General features: G+C 38.5%; 2 protein-coding genes across 5 annotated transcripts in view; both read right to left on the bottom strand.

Annotated features, from left to right (window-relative positions):
• The window catches only part of RIMBP2 (RIMS binding protein 2), a 328,093-nt gene extending 322,213 nt beyond the window's left edge, over positions 1–5,880 (bottom strand). For both annotated transcript variants that reach the window (XM_090061952.1, XM_090061954.1), the window contains exon 1: positions 5,694–5,880. In XM_090061952.1, the coding sequence (XP_089918078.1) occupies positions 5,694–5,696 (3 nt within the window). In that variant the 5' untranslated portion in view covers positions 5,697–5,880. The remainder of the gene's footprint in view (positions 1–5,693) is intronic.
• Positions 5,881–10,470: 4,590 nt separating this feature from the next.
• STX2 (syntaxin 2) overlaps positions 10,471–18,097 on the bottom strand; it is a 44,180-nt gene continuing 36,553 nt past the window's right edge. For 2 of the 3 annotated variants that reach the window (XM_090062437.1, XM_090062439.1), the window contains 4 exons: positions 17,453–17,526; positions 17,200–17,337; positions 15,553–15,663; positions 12,916–14,470 (listed from right to left, as the gene is read on the bottom strand). In XM_090062437.1, the coding sequence (XP_089918563.1) occupies positions 14,390–14,470; positions 15,553–15,663; positions 17,200–17,337; positions 17,453–17,526 (404 nt within the window). In that variant the 3' untranslated portion in view covers positions 12,916–14,389. Of the gene's footprint in view, positions 12,791–12,915; positions 14,471–15,552; positions 15,664–17,199; positions 17,338–17,452; positions 17,527–18,097 lie in introns of those variants that run through there. The other variant, XM_090062438.1, reaches the window with a different exon arrangement.

Below are 18,097 nucleotides of genomic sequence, written 5' to 3'. Positions count from 1 at the left end.
TCTAATTCTTGGCATAAGTGCTCAGAGAAGGATCCATATGTCTAAATATTTAGGGAATGACAGTCTAGATTATTTTAACAAACTGGGATCAACGTATAACGGCATTCAAACTTTTGAGTCCTGCCTATCTGAACAAACAGTTGTCATCAATTATAAGCCCATATTCATAGGTATTGCTAGTACACACACGTACATTATCACACACAAATACATATAGACACACTGAAGAAGGTAATATATGTTGAAATCTAGATTCAGTGCAAGAACAAATAAGAGCAATATGAACATTGGCCAAACCAGACAGAAAGTATCAGACCAAGCAGAAAAATGGGTACAATTACCAATCCTTGCAGCAAGGCACCGGACTGAACAGACAATAAAGCTTTATCCAACTATGAAAAATGAGTTTATATTTTTTCTACAACAGCGTTCCTCCACCAGCATTGCCAATGGGGGAAACTGAAGTAGAAACTACAGGTGCCATTGTAAAATTTCCCTTGTGAGTGATCCAATTCTGATCCACTGGAATGGCTACACAACAACTCAGTGATTCAAGTATTCAGCTGAATTAACCAGAAAATTATAACTACAATTTCACTCTGTTCCCCAAGCTTATGTTTTCATTGAGAACTTGAGATGAAGACTTTCTTCCAGTACCTTGCAGGCATGTTTCTTAAATCCTTTCAAGAAATTGGCATTAAAAAAAAATGAAATGAAAAAATTGACCTACAAATTAGAAAAATGCAAATGCAAATGCAATCCAGATCACAGAAAGAGATATTCCACGCTTTTCAGATCCTAAATTTAAAGGCAGAGAAGATAAAAAGAATCAAACGTTCAACTGCAAGCTAAACGCGAGACATTTATTTCAGGGCACGGTGGCTGGCACCATCAGCATTAGGATTCAACAGCTGTTACAGGAATGAGTAATATGTTGGACAAGATGCCCCTTGGGAATAGGATCTCCAAAGTCATTTTTAAAGTTATTATTATTATTAAAACAAATGAGTCTCAAAACACTTGTTTTTCCTGTCACAATGATTTCATTTGAGAAGTTATCCAATGCCAGAAAAGGATGACTCAATGCACTATTCACTAATAGCCCCAGTTGGAAACTTGACATTTTCCCCTTTATCAATAGAGCAGGGTTAGCTTGGGTGACAGCGAAGAAAAGTGCTCCCTTATACTGTGTGAAAGGACTACTGCCATTGACTCCTCCTTTGCCAAGATGAGTAGTGAAAAGCAGAGCAACCTGTGATGGTAAGGTGCGTACCCTTATCACCAGGTATTGAACCACAAACCATGGGTTCATTTTTATGGTAATAATCTACTGCACTCAAACAATAACAGCCTTTGCTCGCTTGGCTGAATTTGATCCAGAAATACTCCATACTTTTATCCAGAAAAGCTCCATTCTCTATTTTATCAGCTTCCTGAGCGACTTAAAAGTTGTGTTCTTTAAAAGGAGAGAAAGAAACCATGAAAAACTATGAACTGCTATATCTTGCAAAGCAACATTTTGTATTTCACCAGAGCTGTTTAACCCAATAGTATCAGCTTATGTAATCTATGCAGCCTACAGCTTGTCGGATAGCAACATTTTCTATGTGCAAAAGGGTAAGTGTTTTTAGAAGGCTATGATTGACTCCTAAACCTTCCACTGCAGAAGTCATAATTGTTAAGAGATGCCAGTCGTTTTTGAATGGAAGGTCAAGCACATACTGAGAACATTTCCATGATCTTTACTTGAAATGAAGATATCAGTCAGTGTCTTTTCATGCTTTTCCATGAACCAACTTTTCTGACCAAATATAAAAGTGGATTTAATATAATTTTAAAAGATGATATTTATTAACTTAGCTACAGACTTTCAAAAGACTTTTGACAGAGGTCACTGGTAAGAACAAAACCAAGAGATGCAAGTTTACACCGTATGTTAGAACTTGGTCCAAATCCAGAGAAAGTGAAAGCTGAGTGAGAACAAATAGTATATGTTTAACTTGATAAATTTGGGTTGGTGTTTCGAGTGGTTGATAGATTTGTCCTTCTAGATGACTCTTCAGAAGTTGCGCAGGGCTCACTGTGGGGAGGTATCTATTGTGTGCCCCTCTCTATCTTCTGAGATGCCCGGTAGCACCACAATCCCCCTAACAAGATTTAGCAACATCAACACCAGAAGCAGCGGCCTGTGCAAAATATTGGGAGCAGACCATATAGCAAGCATAGACTGGAGACACGACAACGAAGACAACGACTTGGTAAAAGGTTAAGTATCACAAGATTTTGTACAGGAAGGGCTGTTGCTTTATGTATAATCAATCAAATATTGAAGAGAAGAAAGAAGGGGTACAAGCTGCAGAATCTGTTAGGAAGCTAATAAAACTAGGTCAAGCAGGCTGTTGAAATATATTGCTGGCAAATAATACTGCAGGCTGATGGAAATAGTTTGATATACGCACATATCAGAGGATCTCAAATTAACAGCAGTCACTTAAAAAAGGTGCTAGATACTGCTGAGTTCATTGTAGAACTTCCCACATGCTTCCTTGATTGTGAAATAGAATTACTTCAACAGAAACTACCTTTCTGGTGCATCTTCAGTGTTGCCTTGCAATTTTCATTCCTTGACAGCCTAAGATTAAATGGGCTTGGATAATAACTCCTGGCTAGATCTTTTGCTTTTAGCGAATAAGACAGGATCTTGAGGGCTTCACTCTAATGGTGTGGACAAAGTTTCAATTTGCAATGACAATAAACTAAATTTCTAGCTAATCTTTAATCTGCCACTTTAACACAAACATGGATGAGAATTTGATACTGAATCGGCATTTCCTGTTTTATTCAAAGTTCTTGGTTGCATCCATATGAGTTGCATCCATTCTCTCCGAATCATCATCATGAAGTTTGCAAATACCACAGTGAGCACCTTCATGCAAAAAAACTGAAGACCCAGGAAATTCTGAGTTTAACCTCAACTATTCCTTCTCACTCCATATAATGTCTAGGTATTGTCACTTCATAAAATACACTAGTTTTAGGCCCTGGGTCTAAGTGGATGGCAATAACCACAACCAGAGGAAGGACCCAATACAAGTGCTGGAATTCATTGCTTTTTTGCTACTTTACATTATCCCCATGTTTTGGGATTTTTGTTTGTAGAGCCTGGATCAGGCTCTACAAACACCATCTAGCACCAACCTTTTCTACCTTTAAAAGTTTTATATTAAAATAAAATAGAAATGAGACAGGCTCTTAAATCATTTACAGAAAGAGATGGATCATGATTGGGAGCCAGTACATTGGATACGACAGAATACACATCAGTTTGCCAAGTCTGTACTCCAGCCCCACGCACATGAGCTATCAAATGCATTATTCTAGGGAGCAGTACAAAGAGTAACACTGCAAAACCCTGACAAAGAGCTCTGCAGCCTAAAATTTTGGTTTTAAATGATTAAAGCAATCATGAAATTGTTCAGAAAATGAATTCTGAAATGAAATAACATTTCTCCAAAGCACCAAATGAATGGGAGTAATGGCAGAGGAAAGTGCTTTATCATTCCTGAAAGCATAATTGATAGGAGATTACAACTATTCTAAGATGAAAGTATGAATTTCTTCCCATCAGGGCTAGGCATCTATGCCATCTGTTGTCCTCCAAAATGTAACATAATTGGACAAAAGAGATCTAGAGCCAGCACATCATTTTTTCCATAACAATCCTTGGTAATAGTCAACATAGGGTCAGGTTCAACCCTTACCTACAGAAATAAAGGGGACTGAGGGCTGGGAAAAGATGCGTCACCCAGTGGTTTAAACACAGGAAGACCTGCAAACAAATTCCAGCACTGACGCACTTTTTTCTGGGGTCTTCAGCAAGCCACCTTGCATCTTTACCCCAATTCCCACATCCCTCAATGCTATCATCTCAGTCACGTCATGGGGATTATTTTTGCAAGGCACTTTGAAGATGAAACCAGGTATTTTCAAAAATTAGTCCAAGTAACTGGACTCCCAGGTCCCCTTAACAAAACAGAAACTGGGCACTCAATCCTCTTTGCAAGCCATTCTGATAATCTGACTCTGTAAATAATACATATGGTTCAGTAGGAGGACACAACTCCAGCTGATGGCAAATTTGGCCAGAGTGCATTTGTTCATTACACATTTCTTTCCTTCCGTCAAATAATCAGAAAAATGAGTGCTTAGTTTTCCAAACACTAAAAAAAAAGATTACTATTATGTTTAAAATGGTAATGACACATGATCTGGCAAAATAAAAAAAATTCCCATAGGTATAAGTACTTTGTTTCTCACCCATAACTGTTAAACACAGAAGAAACATTAACGCAATTATTTCACTGTATTGAAAATTACTTCGCCTTCCTCTTAAGCTTCTTTTTGTAACATTTTAGCCATTTCCTTCCAGCTGGTCAAACATAAAAGGAAGCCCAGCTCTCTATTCTCTCCCAAGGCTTCCTGTGAGTCTCAGGCAAATAACATCTATGCAGGACCTGGATCTAAGTAAAGTGCCTTAGTTAGCTTAGTTAAGTCTAAAGTGCATGGTAGCTAGGGATGCGAAAAGATCACCCCCCCCAGCTGATTACAGCTATGCTAGCAAAACCCCAGATGTAGACACAGCTGAACTGAGGGAAGGGGGTCATTCAGGGAGATGGTATAATTATACCAGCCCTCAAGTAATGGGAAATACTGAGCTGCAGTATAATGGTGCTTTGTTTTCTTTCCAAAATCATCTAAATATGATAAAAGAAATATTGGAAAGTTTCTTTCTCATGGTAGCTTAAAGCTGCGGCCTGTAGTTTGTCCACAAAAAAAAAATCTTAAATTTTTACCTAAAAAAAGTAATCTGTCTCATGAACAGTGTAAGGTCCCTGAATTCAATGGATTTTTTGACTTGACTCCATGGGGGCAATACTAATCGATGCAACATTCAGATATGCAGTACTTGTACAAAACCCATGAAACCAGAATAAAGCCTTTGTTCTATAGTTTCACACTATATTTAAGAGTCTAGTATTTCAGGGTACGGTTCTACCCCAGAGGACTACACAGTGAGCTACATGATACCTTCATAAATGCACTAATATTTATCAAAATTATGTTAAACAATTCAGGACCCCCCCCCCCTTACAAATTCTAGACCAGTCTAAAATGTAACAAACTAACAAAAGTTAGTCACCCATTTTATATGCTGCAGCATCAGACAAGCATGCAGTTGAAATAATGTTGAAAAGCCTGTTTCAGCTGGCTGAATATATATTACATAACTGCAATTTTGTTGTTGCATAAGGTTTTGCATTTGTTGAGTCGCTACACAAGCTGATGGACACGCACTCTACTGATTTGGAGTTGGTCAGTACTCTCCTTTCCTCAAATCATAGTAAGTACCAGATGGTGACCAAACACCATCTTGCGTGCCATCGTACAATGGAAACAACACTGAAAAACAACTGTACAATTCTTGTTTAAGAAATGGCCTGTTGTCTTCCAATGAAAACAGTCAAATACATTTATAGTAATTTGTGACTGAGAGTAACTGCTCAACAGCAGACACTGTACCATCTCCCTCTTTCCCCTGCTCACAAGAAATTTGTTTGAGCACAGTCTCTAAAGACAGAATAAAGCCTTGGCTACAGTAGGCAAACATCACAATGATCTTTTTCAGTACTTACCATTGCTACTCTATTTTCCCCTTTATAAAAAAAAATATCCACGAAATGCTTTTGTTCTTGCACACCTGAGATTTTATTGTGTATTCCTTAGATTATACGGTCTTTTTATTCCAAATCTCTGGTCGTAAAGACTTGGCTGTTGACAGGAACGGACTTTGCATGTTTGATAATGTTAACCAAAATAGATTCTGTGACTGGTACTAAGCAATTGAAGAACCAATCGCTGTCCATGACAAAAAAGCTTGAGTTGCTTCACAGGTGCAAAGACTGACCCACTGACCCAAGTATGAGGAAGAGTGCCATGGTTATTTTTAGAAAGGCATACGAGTCACAAGAACATATCAGAGTACATTTAATATTGGTTAACTGGAGACTGAAGAACTTCCAAACTTCTTATTTTGTGCCTGTTTGTCTGAATAGGAGAGGAAGGGAAAAAGCGGACCTCGATTTCCACAGGAAAACTCATCTTTTTATCATTTTTATACAGCTCAAGTTGTGATCACTCCTTTGCCATTCTCACCATTACTACATCTGTCTCCCCCTGGCTTTTCCTAGTTTAATTGGGCCACCGTTAATTGAAAAATACTGCAGTGTAGTAGTAAAAGCACAGTGCAATGGAAAAGGTGCTACCCTTGACATGGAGCATGCAATGGTTACTCATGTTCATTTGGGTGGAAGTTTAAAGACCCACCTAACCATTCTGTTATAATATGATGTGCTGTATAGGTAGGTGCCTAATCTGCTTTTCCTAAAAACAAGACTAGAATCAGAGGCTTAGTGTCTTGACCAATATTCTAGATATTTAATAGACCAGAATTCTCAAAACAGAATTATTCATCTCTCCCGACTATACAGTTGGTTCAATAAAAGTTACATCAAAAAAACAAACGTCCCCTCATACATCCCCTGGGCCATCAAGGCTACAACAGCACTCCAACCATAGCATCTCGTGTCCTCAGTTTTACTCAGGCACTTATCCCTATGGCATGAGTATCCAAACATTAACTTATATTTACCGTGCCCCTGTGCTGCGGTGGTATCCTCATGTTACAAATCAGACTGATAAACAGAAAAAGTCAAGTTAAAATAACGCATTGATTTTGGATGCCCAATTGGAGGCATCTAGAACCTGATTTTTCAGAGCAATTGGCTCTTACTGCATTCAAAACACAGCACTTGTGACAGCCGAGTGCTTGCCTTGGTGATCAGAACGATTATTATTTTTTGCATGTGGATGCCAAGTTTCCTTTTTTTGAATGCAAACTGAAAAAACCCCCAAAAAACCCACTTTCAGAAAGTTCCAGCAGTGGCACTGCATTGACACCTACCTTGCACAGCAGGAGGCGCAGAAGCTGCTTCAGCTCTGCCAGACCTTTGTCTCGTACTTGACCTAAAGGAATCAGCTCAGAAGAGGACAATCTACCACTGCTACATACACCAGCGCAAGGGTGGGGATGCACACTTTGCCAGAGGATTTCACAGGTAGTTGCTGGAAGCAGAGAAGTGGCAAGCACTGGGAATCTTAGGTTTCAGTCCAAGCTTTGGAGGAAGTATGCTCTATCTAGCAGGCAGATTTCTCCAGCTCATCCATTTTTAGCTTTCTGCTCCATGCTTTTAACCTGCCTCAGGCCCTGTGCCCTACCTCTCTCCCATGGTACCTCCATGTCCACCCCCAATTTGTCTCCACTGCTCAGACTCTCCATTCCAGCGTCAGTCTGTTTTCATCTCTCCCTCCGGCCTTGCTGTTTAAGTCCTAATCTTACCACTTGCTCATATGCTCCCAGGCTTAGTCCCTCGCCATACTCTGCCCCAATCTTCTTGCTCAGTATTTATCTCCTCCAGCCTGCTGATTCACTCTCTTTCCCCCACTCCAGCTCCTAATCCTATTATCAAACCTTTGCTCTTTGCCCAGTCTCACCCTGCCTATGCTACCCCACTCTCTGGCTCCTCATCCTAATCTTTATGTCCCATCCCAGCCAAGTGGATCTTAGTATTCCCCTTGGCTCACTAGGCTCCTTGTCCCAGTCTCTCGACACTCATTCAAACAGTCCCAGTTTCACCAATCTTCTTGGTTCTCTTTCCTGTTGCAATATTCTTGTCCACCCAGCCCCTCTTCCCTTCAACTTCCCGTTTTACCAGACTCCCTGGTTTCGGGGCCGGCCCCAGCACAGCAAAGCAGCTGAGAGCAGCCACTGTAGGGGATCTCCAGCTTTCATATCTTGCTGCTGAAGCATGCTCAGTTGCTCTGTGAGACCAGCAGTTCAAGCCTGCAACCCCAGGAGCTGTGAGGGTCAAGCACACACTCAGGAAGGATGGACGCTTGAGAGCTTTTTTCTGCACGCTCACTAGAGATCATACAGCTGCTGAAGTACTTTTCAAAGGTTTCAAAATGTAGATGGGTTTCCTCAATGACAGCAAGGACATATCCATGACACATTTCTAGTCCCTGTGGCAGAGAGCCAGCATGTTAAATGTCAGCCGAAAGGATCTAAAGTTTTGCTAAATTACAAGGAACTGAAGCACGAGGCAACTTGATAAACAATATGGCAAGTGCTTAGCTTTTATGGAAAATATTGAAGTATTTACCAGAAATTAGATATGCTGCTTCCAAGGCCATGCTCCTGTGGCCAGAAACAACAGATTCAGACCTATGTGGGTATGCTCACTTGTGCCTAGCCTTTACAGTATTATTAACGGGATACAAAAATGAGTTTGAGTAGGCACATCATACTTCAAAGTGTTAAATTAGACCATACGTTAAACATGGCAAGTAATACCAAACGGACTGTTTTCTTTGCTATATACTAAAGCAAGGGTGGGCAAAGTCTGGCCTCTGGGCCAGATCCGGCCACCAGCGGACTCCATTTCCCAGCAGTCCGTCTGCATGGCTGGGGTCAGTTTCCATGGAGACTCCAGCCGGAGCTGTGCTGTGCTCTTGCAAGACTGGGGTTGCCATGGAAACTGGCCCCAGCAGTGCTGGTAGGGCACTCAGCAGGGCAGGGCATGGGGCTGCTCTGGAGCCACTGGGATCTTACGGAGGGGGCAGCTTGGTCCAGGGCCAAGCCAAAGCTGCAACATACAGCCTGCACACTCCAAACAGGTGCACCCAGGCAGCAGGTGGTGGCTGTGCCCTGGGTCGGGACCATGCTGTCGCTACTACAAGGAGCCAGGGCAGAGCCACAATGTGCAGCTTGCATGCTCCAGGGGAGGGGTGCGTAGGCAGTGGATCGCAGCTCAGCCCTGGCCCCAACCAAGCTGCCCCTGCCACAAGATCCCAGCGGCTCTGGAGCAGCCCCCTGCCCTGGCCTGCCGCACACCCTGCCAGTGGGCTGGGGCTGGTCTCTGTGGCAACCGCAGCCTTGCACGATCACAGCACAGCTGCAGCTGGGATCGCCATGGAGATTGGCCCCAGCCATGTGGGCAGCAGCTGTTGGGAAATGGAATCCAGCTGCTGGCCAGATCCTCCATTTTGCCCACCCCTGTACTAAAGGCTAATGAAAGATCACCCTGGAGAACATGTTTAAAAATGCTTAAGGGACTTCTGAACCATACCTAAGCCCATTTTCAAAATAGATCTAGGAGTTAAGTCACTTTTCAACATGGGACTTGAACACTTTTGAAAGTCTGATGCCATACATTGCCAACATGTTAGAAAAGCTGTGATTGGTAATACTCTCTTTGAAAACCTGCACACAATTATTTTAAGCCAATGAGTTCATGCTTTCAAACAGGTGATGTGCATGTCAAAAAAGGCTGCCCTACCCAACGGGATGATTTAAGGCCAGAGTCCAATTCCCTCCCTCATATGGAACAGAACCTTACTGAGCTGGAAATCCCATCAAAGTCAACATGACGTTTCATGGAATAACACTGGTCAAAATGAATAAGATTACCATGATTTAGCTCTTTGTGATCCAAAATACCAAAGACCTGATTTGCGAGCAGCAGCAATTTTGGGGGGGTGACCTTTTTAATGGACCAATGGCATAGGTCACCTGAGGGAATGTACCTTGAACCTGAAATCTTGTCTAAAATTTCTACCAACTATGCAGCTGGTCAAATAAAAGATTATCACCTCAAAAACCCTTGCTTCTTGCATATTTCTGGGACTAATCACAGCTACAATATCACTCCAATAATACCATGACAAAATGTTGATTTGTAATCTTAATTTAAGCCAGGGATGTAGAAATGGAAGCCCCAGGTCTTAGTAATAAAATCAATACTCACTGCAGAGCCATTCGGGAACTCCCTTGCTTTCCCTTCTCTCAAGTTATTAGTAGTTACCGGCTTTAGTTTTCTCTCTCGTAAGTACCCCAATCTACGGACATAAATGTGTAAATAAAGGACTGTTTTTATTAAAAATCAGCAGTGCCAATGTCTTTAAAATGTGTTCATTAAAAAAAATTTCTTGTTTCACCTCATGGGATGGCTTCATTAAGTTACCAATATCAATGATTGCACTATAACATTGGGACCTCTCTCTAATAAGAGATTTTTGTAAAAGGAAACGCTTGAGGCTACGGCCTTTTCTCTCCTATTCTACAGAACATCAGATTTTGGATCTTCACAAAAGCTTTAATTAATATACCATCCACACATCTACACATTTCCAACAGCCTGTGTAAACATTAATATATTCAACATAATAACAACCACAAAAAAGTATTGTTTAGATAAATTTATTTGTACGTAGGGGATTAAAGACTTTCCCATAAAATTTTACTAGAAATAAGTTCTTAAGTTTTGAGGAGACAAAGAAATAGGTATGTGGCGTTGCATATCTATATAAACATTCTACACAACGCCACATACCTATTTCTTTGTCTTTTATATATATATATATAAAAAACTGATTTGAGGCAATTATATAACAAGTACATGATCTAGGCAATTGATATTACTGATAAAGAATCACTTGTACATGAACAGATAAACCACAAAGTTATTATATGCAGTTGGCATTGTGGGTGATGACTGAAATGACAGCATGGAGTATTTCCTGAACTAAAATATTCTGTAAATTCCTATAAATAAGTTTGACTTGAAAAAATAATAGGAAAAAAGCTAGACAATAAAAGGCACTTTACTTATTAAGGCAAACCAACCTCATGAGTACTTTACACAAAGACCCTCTCATAACCACTGAAGACTTCTCAGATTCCAACAGAGGGTTAAAACAAAAATGTTCACTGATGATGAAAATTTCAGTAAACTTAAAAGAGTCCATGACTATTTTTTTTTTTTTTACAAGTTTGTTTAGGACTAGCTACAAATCAGAAGAGAAATTCACAGTACATTTGGGCACTATCGTGCAGGAATACTCCTCAATAGATGCTATATGTTGTGCGCGTTGCTGAATACTAGGAAGCAGTTAAATGGCCTGTATTCTTAAAGCTACATTTTAGTATATAAGATGGATCTCAGATATTTTAAATAAAAATATATCTTAAGGTTTAAGGATTTAGTAAACTGCAGGAATAAAAAAGGTTTTACATATAACATCATCTCCAAGGAGAGTAATATTTTCAAATCATAACAAACAAAGTTTTAGGCCAGGTATTACGAAGGCACCCATTATGCTTGTTTGACATTTGTCTCAACATATCTACACAAATATATTTAAAACAATGAGAAATTAAAATACAAATTACAAACATTTTACACAGAAAGATACAAGTACAGAATGTAACAATAAGTTCAGTTATATTGGTTACATTTGAAAAGTTTTAAAAACTTTACAAACTAGCATAACCGATACATATTATTAACACTAAACACTTCATACATGTTACATAAATTCACAAAAGTAAATTTCATAACAAATCAGTGTCTCATTTAGCAAATCCCAAACTAAAATGCAACTAAAAGAAGCATATTTGTTCCTGTTTGCTTTCATCATGGACTACCATTTTCAAAACACTAGAAAATTAAGGCTTGATTTTTGCTTTGAGGAACAAGATGAAGTACGGGATTTGGCCATACTGACATAAATTGTAAGGCTAAACTGATCAGTCAATTTAGTGTTATGGTCTAAAATACAATTTATCGTGCATATCTTTCTAAAAAGCTCAAATGCTATTTGCAGTTCATTACTGCATTATTATTCCAGGAAAGTATTGCAACCATTTTCTTAATTATGTGGATTAATTGCTTAAAATCTTTTTTAAAACACAGCAAATTAATATAAATAATACAAAATTGAACAGCAAGCTTCACAGTGATGTGTGAAATCCAGGCCTTTTTTCAAAGTCTACGTTAATGCAACTTGCTGCAGTGTTGTTGAGCGAAACTTTCCAAATCATCTTCTGGAGAGATTTTAAGAAACAGTTTAATATGTTATAGTCACTATAAAAAGAAGGCATTTCAGTTCCTTTCCATAAGCTTTCTGGACCCTGGATTTTTCTCGATGAAAAACAATTGTATAATATCATCCTTAAGTGAAAACTGAGTTTGAAAATAAAATAATGCAGTACTTGCCACAGGGGAAGATATTTCTCTTTAAAAACTAGATACAGAAAGATGATTGAATAGCTAATGTTGTAGTCAAAGTTATGGCTAGCAACTCATTAGAAGTGTTCAAAAAATCAATTATTTTCCTAATAAGAAGAGAACACAAATGTGCTACCAACATTCTTAACTAGATTTATATTAGCAATTGAAGAGTAAAGCCAAATATAGAACTATTTAGTGTTTTGTTAATTAAATTGTGTTCATAACACTATGAAATCAAAAGCTGATTTCTCAACTAACTTGACTTTTAAATTGGTTAAAAACAGGGTTCATGCTCACAAATGCATGCAGTTTAGGATGAAATCCAAACCCATATCCCATAAATAGTCCAATTCTCCAATAGTGTTAAACATTAAGGACCACTGAGTTTTCTTTTTTAAATTTCTAATGATAGCTCATCATGGTAACTTGGTGTAAAACATCCCTTACACAAAACTACAGTATTTAGTTTTAGTGTAGCTGTGATTTAGAGTGTCTGAAGATTCATATTTCCTGGAATATGCTTGCTATGAGAACGTGGTTGCTAGGATAATTCCAAGGATCACAAGCAAGACAGTTACACAAATAATTATGAACATCATTTTCTGAAAAAAAACCAGAAAAATCTAGATTAAGGCACCATATCAGAATTCCAATCTACTTTGTAACCACATATGCGTATTCTGTATCTATCACACACAGAATATGGATGAATATTGATATGTGACTCAATTTTTTTTTTTTTTTTTTTTTTTTTTTAGAAGAGAGAACCCAATACTGACTTTATAAACCTAATACTTGTCCATTTATTTTGTGGAACATCTATAATTAAAAGGAAAAGTATATTCCGTCAATACATTAGAATTCACTAAATATGAAAGCTGAGAATGAAGAAAAAAAATATACATTTATAACACGAAAATTGGAAAAATTCTTATGTTAACCGTTTTTGGTAGATACTTGTGTCTTATAGCTTTAAGAATGCACAGAGTATTAAGTAGCATGCAGTAAAAGTCAGTAAACCAATTATATACTAAATCATTGGTACCAGGGCGGCTTGTGAATGTTGCGATGGTGGGCTAGATGGAGCATCCCACAGGAGCGCAAGGGCCCTGTGCCCTTTCTGGGTTCCCCCCCAAGACCAAGGAGGTATCAGTTGCTGAGCTGGGGGGTGGGGCACGCCCCCCCAACCCCGCGTGCTCTCTGGCAGAGCAGTACTTCTGGTCCACTTCCAGGTCTGCTGCCGAGTGGACTTAGGAGTCCCCCGCGCTCCTGTGGGACACTTCATGTGCCCCACCATTGCAGCATTCACAAACTGCCTGCTACATAGAGGTACGTAGAAAAAGTATTTAAAGCTGTGTCTGTGTCCCAATCTCTGAATCTTTCTGAATCTCTCCAAATCGATTTGGAGGGCTCCAATTCAATTCAGAGCAATTAAAGGTCCTCTGATTTGATTTGGATTCAGCAATTAGGCCACCAAATTGTGCCGAATCTCCGCCAAATCAAATTGGGGACCAAAGCTTCGCACAGCCCTACTAAATGGGCTTCATAGAGTATAATATATTACGAAGTCCAATGCACAGTTAGCTATCTGAGATTCTATGTAGTTTAGTACATTTAGTAATTTCTAATTAAAACTAAAGTTAAATCAATAACAACAAAAACAAAACATTCCAATGTTAAAAAGTGTTAGTTTAATTAACTTCATGTCCTAAAATTAGAAAGTGAATGATTTTGCTCATCAAAGTTGAACTGGACATGGCGCTGCTACGTGGACAACAATAATTTATTCTACTAATACAGCAAAAAAGCTGTTCTAAAAGTTTTAGAAGAAACTGCCTTGATCTGAAAAAGTTATACGCCAATGAAAGTGCAGACCAATGTTGGTCCCACTGATGTTAAACGTTCAGGTATCTCATGTGATCTCCCAGCTGAGTAATTTACCACTAGATGTCACAGTTTTAATTATTCGCAAGATGCCCACTTGTGAAAACACACAAGGGCTTTTACAGGAACTTATGATGAATCCGATCTAGTAATTCATCCACATTTGTGTGGTCATTATACTGTATGGGTATTAAGAGCCAGAACAGTAAAGTGCCTTTGCTTAGTGAGTTGCCAATGCTGAACAAAAGCAAAAGTAGTGGATTAGTTACTTACTGCCAAGCTGGCAGAGAGGCATGCATGCTGAAGTTATCCAGCCATCACCGACCAACTGATAAACCAATAATTAGAGCAATTATCGCAAGCAAGACCAGTGATACAATGACAATTATCCACTTTTTCTGTCAAAGAAAAGGTTAAAATAGAATTATTAATTTCAGAAAATGTGACTTTAAGCAAAACGGTATTAAGCAAATCCAATTACATCACAGTAATTATTTAGTAGCAGGCAGCAGCCAAACAATGTTATAACCGACCATTGCACAACTTTAAACAAGTATATCCTCTAATAGATCAGTGGCGTAATAACAAAAGAATATTAACTGGGACGATAAGCGGGGAGTACCTGTACTGCTATAAACTCACTTAGCTCCCAAAAAATTCTGAGATGACGTAGTAAATGAATACAGGGAGTCATGGAGGATATTTACTTGCATTACAATTTAAATACTCTCTAGGGGTTTATATTTTCTGTATGTTCAATTTATTGTGATGGCAAAAGAACGCTAAGGACATATCCAGATGAGCATGCACATGCAGTCTGTGGCATCTCAAAACCGTCTTAGGCGCTGCAAACGGCATGTGGCACATGTGCACCCACTCACTGCATTGCTAATTTGCAATGTGGCACCAAAATTTGACACCAGGAGATCCCAGTGTCAAAAACAAAAAATGCTGCAAAAAAACAGCACGGGGCATAGTTGCTGGCCCCAGCCTCCCCCACCCCCATCCAGGATACCCTGCTGCGTGCCAGAGGCTGCATGGTACAGGTGGGACAAGGTGTGCTGCAGCTTCTCGAGCCCAGGGAAACAAACGTCCACGCTTGCGTGGACATAGCCTAAGAGTCTTTATTTAGTGTGTGGATCACTATCTGTTCTCCTTACACAGAAGCAATATCCAAAATACTACTAAAAGAATATTCAGAACAGATTCAGGAAGTTGCATCCTGTAATAAGTGAGTATGAAATAGATGGGAAAGCAGTGACCATGAAGAACTTAGATAAAAATGTTCTAGTCCAGTTTAATTTAGTCTGAATCCTCTACAGTAACTCTAAAGCAAGCAAAGCAGCATCACTTTCATGCCAAGCCTTACAAGAAAGAAACAAGCAAATTAAATTACAACATATAAAAGAACAGAATAAAAAGGTTTTTTTGTATTGTGCCATACTAGTAAAATTCTTAATATAGTTATAGGAAAACATACCTTTCGTGCTTTACTTTGATATTTAGTAGCCAGTATCGTCTGTTTTTTAGCATGGTCTACATAGTTTGACGCATTCATCACATTCTTTTCTATGTTGTTGATCATTTCTCCCTTAAAATACAGTTATTAAGAGGCGTTATCACCAAGAGCAACATCATAAAAACCAGTATGCTGGACCTGAAGACAGCCACATAAATGTAACATTTTTAAAAAGGGAAGGAATTATTTGTGTAATGAATTAATGGGTGACATTTTTTGCATCCATATGTAATGGGAAAAAAGGGAACAAGAAGCAAGGTCTCTTAGAAAATTTTAGATGGGTGGGGGAAACAACAGGGCAGACAGGAATAAAATGCTGATAATTTAAAGCATATCCTAAGAACAAGGTATGATTTAACAGATAGTCTGGAACTGGCATACGGAAGAGGTCAAAAATGTCTGAACACGTTTTTGGAAACCGCAAGCAGATGTACCTAGACATACCCCAAATTAGTCATAGTTTTTAAGGACAAAGATTCCGCACAACTGACAGCTTAGAATGCCAGTTCAGAATAAATTTTAGCTTAGTTGCGACGAATGAACTTGAAATGCAAGGTTGCTGATATATATTACAACAGATCTGTTACCAGTGTTTCTGTCCATCAGAAGTCATAATCAGCAGCAGCGAACAGCAAAGTATTAAAGAATGATGCACAAGTAAAGTTCGTTCATTTCCACACATTTACAATCTATTAGTTGTTTTCACAATTGTTCATTGTGTATTAAAGCTACACATACAATAAAGTATGAACTCCTTCATAAAGATTGCTTAAATGAAGGTTGATTACAATACTACCTATTGAATTATCATGCACTTAATGTACATTTTATTTTTCACAGCAAAAAAGATCAACTAATCCTAAAAACCTGGGTTAGCATGGTCAACTGAACAAGCCTCATGAAGAATGAAAACAGTAATTGCTTAACCCCCAGTATCTTTTCTTTCCATCTCTAACCACATAATGATCATGAAATTGAGCAACTGCAGTCACTGCTCTTCCACTGTATTCCTATTAACATTAAGTTATATGGAAGTATGGGTACACATTGTGCAAGTCTTTTTTATGCTTCTCTGCAAATTCCAGTCCAGCACATTCTAGTCTCTTGCCATACCTAACAAATCCTTGTTGCTGTGGCATAGTCAGACCAATTATTCTTACCTACTATTCAAATCTAAATCTAGGTCAATGTATTTATCCAACATATTATCTAGTCCTGACTAGGACATTAGACGGTATAACTAAAAATCAGTTTTATCTTTGGGATTTATACTTTTAAACGCACACAGACATACATACTGCAACATGCTTATCCAGTAACATCTAGCAATTTTTTGTACATGATGGATTACATGATTATCCCAAATAGATGTGATCAAATGATAATTTTCGGCTTTAAATCTATTAATGTCAATATTCAGCAGCTTTTCTTTAGTTTCACAGGTTGCGATAAGAGAATTCAAACAACAGATAATAGCTATAAAAAGGCTGCAAGTGGCAAGACTAAGATTTGAAGGAATGCAACTGTTTTTGCATATTTTTAAACAGGAAAACTCAAAAAATCCTCAATTACAGAAAATGAAGAGTATATGTAAATTGGTTCAGTTACCTGAGTCTCAACAAATATTGCCATGTCCATAAACATGTCATGTAGTTCCTGTATACTGGATTCCAGTTTCATAATATCTTTATGACGGGACTCAATTTCATTTAGAGCTTGTCTAGTAATCTGGGAGTCTGATATAATCTTTGGAAGAAGAAACAAAGAAACAGACAGACATGATTAATGTAATTGACATGGTCTTGAACAAAGGAAGCAGCAGAAATATACGATGGCCACAAATTGGGTTGTAAATACGTACATCAGAAGTGAAAATAGAAGGATTACCACTTTCTAACATTTCTTCCAGTTCTTCATCAGAAGTGGTTTTTCCAGCTAGGAAGAAGGCATATTCTACTGTTAGGAAGTATTATTACTTTAACTACTCATAATAAAATTATTTACTATAGCTAGGCTCATAATTTAAAAAGACAAGTATTTCTTATCAGGAACAGTGATCACATGTAACAGTTAATAACAGATATTTGCCTCAGCTGTATTAACTTGTCACTTCTGTTAACTCACATTGCTTTCCTACCGTTGCCATTGCCCATATTCTACTATAGTAACTGTCTGATTTGTTACTCTAGTCTCACTGCTCAAGTAGATTACAAGAACAACAGTGATAATATTTGCTGCTGTTATTATTATTATTATTATTATATGGTATTATGAGCCTATTTCTGTCCTCAGGCTGCTTAGGGAACAGAAATGTTCACGTAAAAGCCCAGTCCTAAATACAGAAGCTAAATAACTGAGGTCCTGCAGGCAATTTACGGTGCAAAAAGTTGGCTGATCATATGGACCCAGCTTCCTCTGTCCTGTTCTAGAATTGAAAAAAGTGGCCAGGAATCTGTACTTATCTCTTTCTGGAATTTGGCATTATTTACAAGAATTCAAAACAAAA

The sequence above is a fragment of the Crocodylus siamensis genome, chromosome 9 (genome assembly GCF_052110815.1).
Source record: "Crocodylus siamensis isolate JL-2025a chromosome 9, ASM5211081v1, whole genome shotgun sequence".
Taxonomy (NCBI): Eukaryota; Metazoa; Chordata; order Crocodylia; family Crocodylidae; genus Crocodylus; species Crocodylus siamensis.
This window is presented reverse-complemented; position numbering and strand designations above follow the sequence as displayed.